The sequence below is a fragment of the Scyliorhinus torazame genome, chromosome 29 (genome assembly GCF_047496885.1).
Source record: "Scyliorhinus torazame isolate Kashiwa2021f chromosome 29, sScyTor2.1, whole genome shotgun sequence".
Classification (NCBI taxonomy): Eukaryota; Metazoa; Chordata; class Chondrichthyes; order Carcharhiniformes; family Scyliorhinidae; genus Scyliorhinus; species Scyliorhinus torazame.
In genome coordinates this window covers 5,875,618-5,889,221 of record NC_092735.1, presented here as the reverse complement: position 1 = coordinate 5,889,221, position 13,604 = coordinate 5,875,618, and the positions used below count along the sequence as shown (strand labels likewise).

Genomic DNA, 13,604 nt, shown 5'->3' with positions numbered 1-13,604 from the left:
AATACTTGGCAGGAGGCAACAGCCATTTCTTTTGTAGCAAAATGTCATGCACAATTAGATCCAAAAGAAGATGTACACTTTATACAGCACCATCTCATATTTCTCAGGAACTTTTCAAGTACCACAGTGAATTACTTTGAAGTTCACGCACTAGTATAGATTAACTATTATTAAAACTACTGTGCACTGTTTACTGATGAATTTCATGCCATGGCAGCACACTGCTCATTTACAAACATTGCAATAAAATCTTCAACGTTAAATAACTGGAACACGCTGAATGTGCCTCTCTTTAACATCCATCAGTAGTGTTGCATTGTCCTTCAGATGTACTCCCCCCTCCCCCACCACCACCACCCAAATAAGTTATTTTCTCTAGTCCTGGATTGGGATTCCCGCTTGGGTCACCGTTTGTGCGGAGTCTGCACGTTCACCCTGTGTCTACGTGGGTTTCCTCCGGGTGCTCCAGTTTCCTCTCACTAGTCCTGAAAGACCTGCTTGTTCAGTGAATTGGACATTCTGAATTCTCCCTCGGTGTACCCAAACAGGCACCGGAATGTGGCGACTAGAGGCTTTTCACAGTAACTTCATTGCAGTGTTAATGTAAGCCTAATCATGACAATAGTAAAGATTATATTATTATTGAATCTAAGAGACAAGACTTCCCAACTTCCAGTCTGCCCTTCACTCCTTGTTCATGAGAGCAAGGAATAGACCATTCAGTTCTTCAAGCCTGCGCCACCATTCATCTGAACCACAATCCAATGTCCCTTGATATGCTACCTAACCTATTTGATGTCCCACTTTATCAATGACTGTCCCTCCAATTTCAGGTCAGAATGGGGATGTTCTCTTATGATTACACAATGCTTAACACCATTCGTGACTCCTTAGATATTGAAGAAGTCTGTGTCTACACACAAGACGTGGACAATATTCAGGTTTCGGCTGATGAGTAATATTCGTGCCTCACAAATGCTGGGCAATGACCATCTCCAACGAGAGAGAATCTAATCATCTCCCCTTGACATTCAATGGCATTACCATTGCTGAATCCCTCACTAGTCCCGAAAAACGTGCTGTTAGGTGAAGTGGACATTCTGAATCCGCCCTCAGCGTACCTGAACAGACGCCGGAGTGTGGCGACTAGGGGATTTTCACAGCAACTCCATTGCAGTGTTGATGTAAGCAGACTTGTGACAATAATAAAGATTATTATAACCCAGAAATTGAACTGGACCAGCCATATAAATACCATGGCCACAAAAGCAGGTCAGGGTCTGGGAATTCTGTAACAAAGAACTCACCTCCTGATTCACAGAATCAGAATCACAGAATAATACAGCACAGAAGAGACCCCTCGGCCCTTTGAGTCTGCAGCAACGCATGAAAAACACCTGACCTGTCTACCTAATCCCATTTGCCAGCACTTGGGTCGCCCAAGTGCTCATGCAGGTACTTTTTAAAGGATGTGAGGCAACCCACCTCTACCACCCTCCCAGGCAGAGCATTCCAGACGCCCCAAAGCAATTTAACCATCTACAAGGCACAAGTCAGCAGCCTGATTGAATACTTTCCACTTCCTGGATGAGTGCAGCTCCAACAACACTAAGAGGCTCAACACCATCCAAGAAAAAGCAGCCAGCTAGATTGCACCTCATCCACCACCTTCGATAGTCACTCCCTTCTCCACTGACAGAGTGGCAGCAGTGTCCCCAACACTGCAGCGACTCACCAAGGCGCCTTCAACAGCAGCTTCCAAACCTACACCATTAACATCTCAAAGGGGAAGGGCAGCACTTGTATTGGAATACCAGCACATTCAAGTTCCTCTCCAAGCCATGCACCATCATGACTTGGAACTATATTGCCTTTCCTTCATGGTCATTGGGTTGAAATCCTGGTACTCTTGTTCACAATGGTACTTTGGGTGTTGTTCCAACACATGGACTGCAGCTGTTCTAGAAGGTGGCTCATCGCTACCATCTCCAGGTCAATCAGGGATAGGCAATAACTGCTCGCCTAGTCAGCGACACCCACATCCCAAGACAAATAATTTTTTAAAAAGTGACCTCAGTCTTGAATGCTCCAATTGACGCAGCCCTTTGGGGCAAAATATCTCTATTTCTACTGACCTTTGAGAGAAAAGTGCTTCTCGATTTCCCCCCAAAATGACCCAGCTTCAATTTCAAGATTACATTCCTACGTTCATGATTGCCCAGTCAGAGGAAATGGTTTGTCTCTATCAATGTACGATATTACTTCTTGTACGTCCGATGTTTTTTCATGTATGGAACGATCCGTCTGGACTGTACGCAGAACAATACTTTTCACTGAACCTTTGTACATGTGACAATAAATCAAATTAAACCCCACTGAATTCTTTAACGTCTTTAATCACCTCAACTGTCAAGCAATTACAAGCCAAGTCATGACTGGTCCACAATTCAATTTTCTTAGCTCTATATACTTCAGGCGAGTTGCTGGGCCATCACCATAAAGCCATTTCTGACGTGCTGAGCCCAAAGCAGAATGCAGTGCAATTCCATAGAAGGTCTGATAAAAGTTCTATACAACTGAAGCACAACTTTCTTCCTGTTGTGGTCCAGCCTCAAGATCGAGGTTACATTCTATCAACCTTACATTTTGTGCCTGCCCCCATACGACAAGTGACGTGTACTTGAACTCCCAAATCACACTTTGGAAAATACCCTTCCAAGGTTCAAGGTAGATGACCTCACACATTAAATAATATTATTAACACCGCAATGAAGTTACTGTGAAAATACCTGAGTCGCCACATTCCGGCGCCTGCTCGGGCACACCGAGGGAGAATTCAGAATGTCCAATTCACCTAACCAGCACATTTTTCGGGACTTGCGGGAGGAAACCGGAGCACCCGGAGGAAACCCAATCAGGCATGGGGAGAACATGCAGACTCCACACAGACAGTGACCCAAATCGGGAATCGAACCCGGGTCCTGGTGCTGTGAGGAAGCAGTGTTTCACCTGCCATAGTTTTTTCCACACACTGACTTTGTCTATGGCTTGTTGCAAATTCCTGCTCCCATCCTTAGAGCTTACTGTCCCTCGGGGGGGGCACGGTGGTGCAGTGGTTAGCACTGCTGCCTATGGCACGGAGGAATCGGGTTCGATCCCGGCCACTGTCCATGTGGAGTTTGCACATTCTCCCAGTGTCTGCATGGGTTTCACCCCCACAATCCAAAGAATAGATGGATTGGCCACACTAACTTGCCCCTTATTTGGGGAAAATAAAATTGGGTACTCTAGAAATTAAAAAGAAAAAGAACTTACTGTCCCTCCAGCAGCGAACTACCAGTGCAATTTTATCTTATTAAATGGCTTGGCCAAGACTGTAGAAATAAGGTAGCAGAAAGATCAACCAGCATCGAAAAAAAAGAGTCAACACTGAAACCCCAAGAAACTGGTAAACATGTCAAGAAACATGACAAGTTAGGCTGTTACTCTAGAGGCGGGTAGTAGATAAGTAATCTTCATCCTGTACCATTTGGATTTAAAACATTTAAATGTGCAATTCCAGTAATAATTTTTCTTTTGGAAAATTATTTGGGACTTCACAAATACTTAAAAAAAAATTAATGCCAGGATTCTGCCAGAGCTGCAGCTCACCCTTGGGAGGGAGAAAAACAACAACCAAAACAAAGAGGCTGAGCAGAGTTAGCTCCTCACAGCTACAGCCAAGATGCCATGTGTACATTATCCAATAAATGTAATTAACACTATAAACCAAGGACCACTGTAATAAATAATCTTTTTGGCCTGCATTCAAGCTGAGCGGCGAAGAAGTAATCAGATTAGGGAGCACATTCTTTTTTTTAAAAAAAAGGGTTTTTATAGGGCATATAGCACAAGAGCAAGGAGGTTATGCTAAACTTATAAAAGCTATGAGGTTGGATAAACTCGGTTTGCTCTCACTGGAACAACGGAGGTTGAGGGGTGACCCGTTAGAGGTTTACAAAATTAGGAGGGGCATGGAGTGGATAGTCAGAAGCTTTTTCCCAGGGTGGAAGAGTCAATTATTTGGGGACATAGGTTTAAGGTGCGAGGGGCAAAGTTTAGAGAAGATGTGAGAGGGAAGTTTTTAAAAAATATACACAGAGGGTGTAGTGTTTGCCTGGATCTCGCTGCCAGAGGAGGTGGTGGAAGCAGGTACGATAGTGACATTTAAGGAGCATCTTGACAAATACATGAATAGGGTGGGAATAGAGGGATACGGACCCAGGAAGTGTAGAAGGTTTTAGGTGACAAAAACACAATACTGGACAAGCTCAGCAGGTCGAACAGCATCTGTGGAGAGAAAGGGGAGCTGACCTTTCGAGTCTGGATGACTCTTTGTCAATGTTTTAGGTTGGACAGGCAGCATGGTTGTCGCTGGCTTGGAGGGCTGAAGGGCCTGTTCCTGTGCTGTGCTTTTCCTTGTTTTTTTCTACCTCATCTGGAGTAACCCATACGGATGTGGGTGCCACAGTGTAGGAAGGACGTGAATGCATTGAAGAAAGCACAGAAGCAATGCTCCCAGGGATGAGAAACGTCAGTTATGAAGATAGATTGAAGAGGTTGGGACTGTTCTCTCGAGGAGATTTGATAGACATATTCAAAATCATGAGGAGGCTGAACAGAGTAGATAGGGAGAAACTGTTGCTGCTCGTAAAAGGATCAAGAATGAGGGGACAAGAAGTGATTTGCAAAAAAATGTTTTCACATAGCGAGTGGTTGGGATCTGGAATGCTCTGCCTGGAGTGTGGTGGAGGCAGGTTCAATGGCTGCAATCAAGAGGACAATAGATGATTACTTGAAGAGAAACAATGTGCAGGGTACGGGGGAAACAGCAAGGGAATGGTACTAAGTCATGATGCTCGTTTGGAGAGCCGGTGCAGACAATGGGCTGAATGCCCTCCTTCTGAACCTGAACAATTCTGTGATTCAGTGAAATCAGGAAAATATTTCCATTGGCCGGTGAGTTGGTATGAAAGCATACATTTAAAATCATGCAAAATAATTTTTTTTATACCCGTACCAGCCTCCCTGAACAGGCGCCGGAATGTGGCGACTAGGGGCTTTTCACAGTAACTTCATTTGAAGCCTACTTGTGACACTAGGTGATTTTCATTTTTTTTTCATATAAATTTATCCAATTCTTTTTTTTCCTATTAAGGGGCAATTGAGCATGGCCAATCCACCTAGCCTGCACATCTTTTGGGTTGGGGGGGGGGGGGGGGGGGTGAGACCCAGGCGGACACGGGGAGAATCCGAAATAATTAAATAGATTTAAGAAATATACTGAATGAAAGTTTCAAGATTCTTTACCGAAAAAGAGAAAGATTAGGAAAAAGGGAGCAAGCGTTAAGCTGCGGGGTAGCACAGGGATAGTCAAAAAGGGTCACGCAGCATGTACAGCAGACCAGAGATGGAAGAGTTAACATGTAAATCGATGTGCTTTCTGGAGTTCCAGTCATTTACCGCAGTTGAGGACACCAGAGTGCGTCACATTCCTAACCCAACGCCAACCACTCAGTAGCTCTTACTGATTGGATTCTCTGGTCCTCTATCTGCCGTCCGCATTTGTTCATATTCCCATCAACCCCTCCCCTAAATAATGGAAAAGAGTCAACACAAATAAAGATGGAGGCAGCAGCAGCAAAGTAAATGCACAATCGGAGAAACAGCTCCAGGAAGAGAGCCATTACACAATTACTTACGTCTATCTCAAAGGGAGGATACAAAGTCAGTTACAGCAGAACAATAGGAGAATCATAGAATCCTTACAGTGCAAGAGGCCGCCATTCAGCCATTGAGCCTGCAACAACCCTCCGAAAAAGCGCTCTACCCAGGTCCACTCTCCCAGCCACCCCACCGCGTCCCCGTCACCTAACCTGCACACCCCTGAACACCAAGGTACAATTTAGCATGGCTCATCCACCTAACTGGCACATCTTTGGTCTGTGGGAGGAAACTGGAGCACCCGGAGGAAACCCACGCAGACACGGGGAGAAAGTGCAAACTCTACACAGACAAGTTACCCAAGGCTGGAATCAAACCTGGATCCCTGATGCGGTGAGGCAGCAGTGCCAACCACTGTGAGCAAGTAAATTGGTAACCAAGGATGATAATTCTGGTGTCAACATATAGAAGAGTCAATGGGTGGTAAGCATAAAGGTGAGCAAAACTTGGTGTAGAATAGGGTACGTGCACTAAAACTCTGGATTAATTGGAATTTATAACCCAAGAAGCTAGTACACAGAGTACTGAAAAAGTTTCAGCTCGCTGATGATATTGAGTTCTTTCTGCCCTCAGTCTGGTCTCAGTCAAACCCTGAGTCGGAGTGTAGGTATTGATTCATTTTATTTGAAATAGCTTGCAAGCTCCACTCACTCTGATAAAAGGCAGGAGACTCCATGTCTCTTGACACTTCCAGAGCGAGTGAGACAAAGGGAGCACAGCATCTGGTTTCACACACATGGATTCACTATCAAGTCGGCCAAATAAGGCAAGATGGCAAATGCAAAGCTCCCATAGGCTTTCCCCACATTCCTTAACCTGGCCTGAGGCCCCTTTTCCCAGTATCTCCTGCAACCAAGAAATGGTCCCAATGGCTGCCCATCCCCCTCTTCATGCTTTGCGAAATCCCAGTTACAGGCAATTACAGACGGCTACCCATTTTCTCCAGCCTAAGCTAGAGATGTTTAAAAGTGCGCTAACCCAACTCCTCATTCTACTGCAGTAAGATTTTACTCCGAACTTGGCCAAATTACCCATCGTGCCTTTCTGTTCATTTCCTCATAGCAATATGCAAGAAGTGGCTGAGTTCAAAGAAGGTTCACTAAACTAACACCAGGAATGGGCAGGGGTCTATGAGGAAAAGTTGAGGAGTTAGGCTTGTGTCAATTAGATTAGAACAGTAAAAGGATACTTGGAAGGTGCAATTGAGGATACAATTAGATCAGCCACGACCTTATTGAATGACAGAGCAGGCTCGAGGGGCTGAGTGACCTACTCTTAATTCACAAGTTCATATGTAGGAAAAAATCACAACTGACACAGGCTGTATTATGGAGAGAGTCACAGCAATCAATCTCTTCCTGGAATTGTTTCTCTGCTGCTTGCGCACTTCACAATTATTTTGGCTTTGCCACCTCCATCTTTCTTTCTACCAACTCTCTTCCACTATATTTGGTGGAGAAGGATGTAAGCATATAGGGGGTCAGGAGCAGAGAATCAAATTATTACAAGTGGTCTCTTGTTCAAAAATCAGGATGGCTTGATCCCAACCTCGGGTGATCGTCTACGTGGAGTTTTCAGGTTACAATCATAGAATCTGTACAGTGCAGAAGGAGGCCATTTGGCCTATCAAGGTTGCACTGATCCTCCCTTGGCCCAAGTCCCCTCCCTATCCTCGTAATCCAATAACCACAACTAACCTTTAATGACACTAAGGGGCAATTTTAGCACGGCCAATTCACCTACCTACGCATCTTTACACACTAAGGGTTTCCTCCGGGTGCTCCGGTTTCCTCCCACAAAACCCAAAAGACATGCTGTTAGGCGAATTGGACATTCTGAATTCTCCATCTATGTACCCAAACAGGTGCCGGAGTGTGGTGACTAGGGGCTTTTCACAGTAACTTCATTGCAGTGTTAATGCAAGCCTACTTGTGACAATAAAGATTATAATATTATATTATAAGGGGCAATTTAGCATGGCCAATCCACCTAACCTACACATCTTTGGATGGTGGGAGGAAACCGGAGCACTTGGAGGAAACCCACGCAGACATGGGGTAGAACATGCAAACTCCACACAGTCACCCAAGGCCGGAATAAAACCTGGTTCCCTGGTGCTATGAGGCAGCAGTGCTAACCACTGTGTCACCGTGCTGCCCTGTGTCTTTGTGGATTGGCTATACTAAATTGCCCTTTTAGTGTCCAAAGGTTAGGTGGGTTTACAAGGCTACGGAGATGGGGCCTAGGAGTGGTATTCTTTCAGAGGGTCGGTGCAGACCTAATGGGCCGAATGCCCGCCTTCTGCACGGTAGGGATCTATGATTCTATGAAGTGGTTGGCTTACAGCAAGTAAAATGGCAACGCAGTGGCCTTAAACACAAGAACCCCAAGTCAATGACAGGATCGCAAAGAACGAAACACAAGGCGACAGCTGGCGAGAGATGACAGGGTTATGGACATTCAGTTTAGAAAAAAAAACACAAGGCAGCAAAGACAAAGGATGGTGCAGCTTGGAGACTGAAACGACGGGGACACCGAGAACTGTCACAATGTTCAAAGGCTTTCTTGTCATTTATTTTTGAAAGCTGGAACTCTTGTGTGACAAGGGGGAGTTTGAGAGATAATTAAATACACTATGTATTTGAGAGTGTCTAAGTGTTTCTTCGATTGTAAAATTCGAGCCATTCATTAAAAAGCAACACATCAGCACATTTCCTTCCCTCTGGATATGTTGGAAATCTTCCCACATCCCACAGACTTTTGCTACATTCAAAGTGAGCACAGTACATATTTTTATATAGGGATAAGGACCAATAATGAGACTTCATTAGGCGGTTTCTTTTACTTCCCTTGACGGTGTAGTAAAATCCCACATTTTAAAACAGGCGGAACTGTTACAGTTCAAGAGTTGGGTTGCTGATCGCTGTCATAAACTTTCCACTCAGTTTATGACAGATCAGGGACCTTGAACGAGAAGCGGTGCCTTGTGCGCTAATCAGCACTTTGTCCTCCACTGCAGTTTGAGAAACACTCATTAGAGCTGTAAAGATCCAGTGACCCGCAGTTGGCCAACTCTTCTAATTAGGAGACATTTTGCAGAGAAGTAACAGACTGCAAAAAAAAGAGATGTTACAAAAATAAACAAGCCACAAAAGTACTTACATTTCTCACACAACCGCCCAATAGCTGCAAAACAAAGGAGAAAAAAAGAACTGAAGTCAGATAAGAATTGACACTTTGCAATTTGACTGTATTCTTTTCGGACAAGAGAGAATTGACGTTAGCATCAGAGACATCTTCTAAAGGGCACAAGTTCAGGCAGGGTGCGGGGAGGGGAACACATCTAAATACTTCTTAAAATGTTGAGGGTTCGCACCTCTCCCACCCTTTCAGGCAGCGAGTTCCAGATTCCCATCACTCTCTGGATGAAAAAGATTTTCCTCAAATCTCCTGCTCCTAACCTTAAATCCATGCCCACGGTTATTGACCCCTCGACTAAAGGGGAAAATGTTCCATCCTATATACTCTTAAGTCTTGCATCATTTTATACACCTCAATCAGGTTTTCCTCCTTCAGCCTTCTCTGCTCCAGAGAAAACAACCCCAGCCTATTCATAGCTGAAAAGCTCCAGCCCAGGTAACATCCAGGTGAATCTCCTCTGCACCCCCTCCAGTGCAATCATAACCTTCCTATCATGTGGTGACCAGAACTGCACACAGCACTCTAAAGCTGTGACCTAACCAGCATTTTATACAGCTCCATCAAAACCTCCCTGCTCTTACATTCTGTGCCTTGGCTAATAAAGGCAAGTATCCCAAATGCCTTCATTGTCCTGCTGCCTTCAGGATTCTATGGACATGGACCCCAAGGGCCCTCAGGTTCTCTGTGCATCCTACCATTCATTGTATATTCCCTTGCCTTGTTCATGCTCCCAAAATGCTTTTCACAGTTAAATTCCATTTGCCATTGTTCTGCCCATCTGACCTGCCTGTCTACATCGTCCTGTATTCCAAGACTTTCCTCCTCCCTATTTAACACACTACCAATTTTGTGTCATCTGCAAACTGATCATACTTTCTATTTTCATCTCTAGATCATTAATGTACATGACAAACAGCACCAATCCCTGCAGTATCCTGGATCTCAAGGGCTCTTACCTCCTTGACCAGTCTCCCATGCAGGACCTTGTCAAAAGTCTTATTAATGTCCATGTAGACCACATCAACTGCACTACCATCAACTGCACACCCAGTCAATGCCTCAAAAAACTCGATCAAATTTGTTAGGCATGATCTCCCTAACAAAGCCATGTTGACTATCCATTTGCCTCAATAGTCCTGCAGCTCATCACCTCGTCAACATAACCATACAGTTGTGACCGTGTTTGAGGAGCTGTTCGTCGCCGGGGGGGGGGCGGCAGAATTTGTACAGACTGTGTAGTTGCTTGATGGGAAGTAGGTTTCCCAGCATTTTTATTTGTTGTAACCTGTTTTGATACTAGTTTGTAATAAAATACATTTTTTTAAAAACCATAATAGTTGTCTACAGATTGCAGTTAGAATAGACAAAGCAGTTATACACTCAGCTCCCTACAGACAAACCCAGTTTGTTTTAGACAACTTGTTCCAGTAGGTTGTATACCAGTGGTAAGGCACAGCTTTATTAGATGATAGCATTGTATTCAGTACACACTCAATGAGTCATGAGAAGTGAAGATTCACTAGGCTGGTGCCTGATAAAAAAATACAAAGACAAACCATAAAATTGAGGCTGATTTCATATGAATGGAGGAGATTGATGAGTAATTTGAAATGCCTCTATCAAGTTATGATGGGTTCAGAATTTGCAGATAGGACCGTTTCCACTAATTAAATTTCTCCATGATCTTGCCCCTCTAGATGCCAGATCAGGGATCTTGAAGGAGAAGATGTGCCTTGTGCTTTAATCAGCACTTTGTCCTCCACTGAAGTTTGGGAAACACTCATTAGAACCGTAAAGAGCCAGTGACCCCCAGTTGGCCAACTCTTCCAATTAGGAGAAATTTCTGCAGAGAAGCAATAGATTGTTCCTCCAGCCCTAGAATTGCCGGAACTTTTTAATTCCTCTGCCTCACATCTGACATACCCCCTGCTCAAAGTTGGCAGCTGTGGTTTCAGCTATCTACGGCTTTCTGCAAAATTCTCCGTACAAATAAAGAGTGAGAGCCAGTGAGAACAAACCTACAAGAACAAAATCAAGGTACATCGCATCCCAAGAAAATTGCGATGCTAGCAATGACTAAACCAAGTATGGAATGACACAGCACTGAGGAGGCTATTCAGCCCATCATCCCTGTGTTGGCTTACCCTTGCTCCTTCCCATATATGAGATTTTTCCCTTCAAGTCTTTATCTAATTTCCATTTGAATTTCTTTGCAGCAAGACTCAAGTTTCCCTGAAAACATCTTGGCCAAGGAATGGACTTTGATACTCAAGCACTGCAGGGTGAATGTACAGTCAATGCTATTGCCCAATAGCCTTCCAAAAATAAAAGCTCCATTTTGATACTATCAAAATGAACAGATGTCCACAATGCAGTCACTTTCACTCAAATGCCAAGAAGCCTGTGGCCTAGCTCCACTATTATTTCTTGTTCACTGGTTGGCCCCAGTCGCATTTCCGTTGCAGTTCCTAGCATAGTACTGGTGTAGAAAATCTCAATCAGAAGGCAGAGATCTATTCGCATCAGCGATTGACACCTCTGCAAATTAATGGGAACACTGGCCTAGATTTTTCTGCAGTGGCGAGATCAGTGATGTAAATTTAGCTGGCTGGAATGCCAGTGTTAAGCTCCTCCATCTTCTCCTGCAATCCAATTAAAATATGCTGCAGCAAAGGTGATGGAAAATCAGGAGTGGCAAGGACATATTATTCTCAGCGATTTGCCAAGTAAGACTGGCATTTATATGAAGCCAAGTTATGGCTCACATCAAAAATGCTGCTTCCACCAGACACAACTCAGTGGAATCGGCCACCCAGAGTTAGAACGTTAGTAATCAGAGTACAGAGTTTCCAAGGGTAGCGTCGCTCCAGTCTACCAGCTTCAGACTGGCCCATATTCTTTCTAATTATTTGCATGATTAATCAGCTATAACCACATCACTGCCAGGCCATAAGAGCCATTCTATATAAGCCAGGATGGTAGTGATGTTAAAGCAGGCGATAGATAATTCAGCAAATTGCAGTCACTATTGTTTTCAGTGGGATGGGAGGGTGAGAGATCTGAAAACTCGCTTCATATTGTTCTCAGCACGGAGTGCTTCAAGTGACGGCATGAGTCATTTACTGCATAACATTACATTAGCCGAGGGTCTCACTGATATCCCTCACTCCGCCATTACCATCAAACCAGCCCTGCTTCACCGAGTGCAGGACAGCATGTCAGCAGCACCATCAAGAATGCCTGAGATAAACAATCCTACAACCAATAAATCAGATAAAAGCCTTGCAGCCCTAGTTATAAACGGTGGTGGTTAATTAAACTGACAAGGCAAGGTGGGGGAGGGGTCATTGGGCCTCTGCACCCTAAATAATGGTGGAACCCAGCACGCCAGTACAAAAGACATTTGCAACCATCTTATGCCAGCAGTGCCAAGTGGATGGTCCTTCTCAGCCGCCTGCCGAGGTCATGAGAGTCACAGACACCAGTCTTCAGCGAATTTGATTCATTCCATGAAATATGAAGAAACCGCTGTAAGCACTGGATCCAACAAAAGCTAGACCATGCAACAAGTGGTAAGCAACATTCACATTGGCAGCCATGGGTATAATAATAATAATCTTTATTAGTGTCACAAGTAGGTTTACATTAACACTGCAATGAAGTTACTGTGAAAATCCCCTAGTCGCCACATTCCGGCACCTGTCTGAGGGAGAATTCACCTAACAAGCATGTCTTTGGGACTTGTGGGAGGAAACCGGAACACCCGGTGGAAACCCACGCAGACACGGGGAGAACATGCAGACTCCACCCAGACAGTGACCCAAGCTGGGAATCGAATCCAGGTCCCTGGTACTGTGAAGCAACCGTGCTAATCACTGTGCCACCATGCCGCCCTACCATCTACATATGCACTGCAGTAACTCACCAAGGCTCCTTAAGACAGCACCTTCCAAACCCACAACCTCTACCAGTGAGAAGAACAAGGGCAGCAGACGTTGCCACCTAAGGGTCCCCTAAAGGCACAGATCATCCAGACTTGGAAAACTGCTCCTTCACTGTCCCTGGGTGAAAATCCCAGTACTCCCTATGGACTGCAGCAGTCCAAATCTTCCAGGGCAAAATTGAGTTGATTAGCAAACGTCCCCAGGAAAAGTCTGGGTTGATGATTGGAACTTGATACATAGCTTCTGAAGCTCCACACTATGGCCAAAGTCAAAAACCAGAGACATCTTGGAATTAGAAAATGAGGGAGCAACAATCTCAATTTCCATAACAATTGTCTCAAACCACCCAAGAAAAAACTGAAGGTGACAGCAAAAAAATAAAATGGACCTTCCATTTAGACAATCAGCATTGCAAACATTCTACATTCGCTTGCTTCCTGGATTTTCTTTTGTGTCCTCAAATCAAAGACGTCTGTTACATTTTCTCCTCTCCGTGCGGTTTTGAATACTGCTCCAAATGGTGCACCAGGACAATCCATCAATGCTACAGCCCTCTCGACCTATCCCACAAACACCCGAGCAAGGTTCTTTGGAGCCCAAGAAAAACACAAAGGCAGCGAAGGCGATGCAGCAGGAGGCCCTTTGGCCCATCAAACCCGTGCCGACTCTGACGGAGTTATTCAATTAGTCCCACCT

General features: G+C 44.6%; 1 protein-coding gene across 2 annotated transcripts in view; it reads right to left on the bottom strand.

Annotated features, from left to right (window-relative positions):
• Positions 1 to 13,604, bottom strand: part of phf5a (PHD finger protein 5A) — a 78,512-nt gene that overhangs the window by 26,026 nt on the left and 38,882 nt on the right. The window contains exon 2 of one of the 2 annotated variants that reach the window (XM_072491990.1): positions 8,926 to 8,949. The exons of the other annotated variant lie outside the window; for it this stretch is intronic. Coding sequence (XP_072348091.1) covers positions 8,926 to 8,949 — 24 coding nt within the window. The remainder of the gene's footprint in view (positions 1 to 8,925; positions 8,950 to 13,604) is intronic. 2 annotated transcript variants of the gene reach the window in all.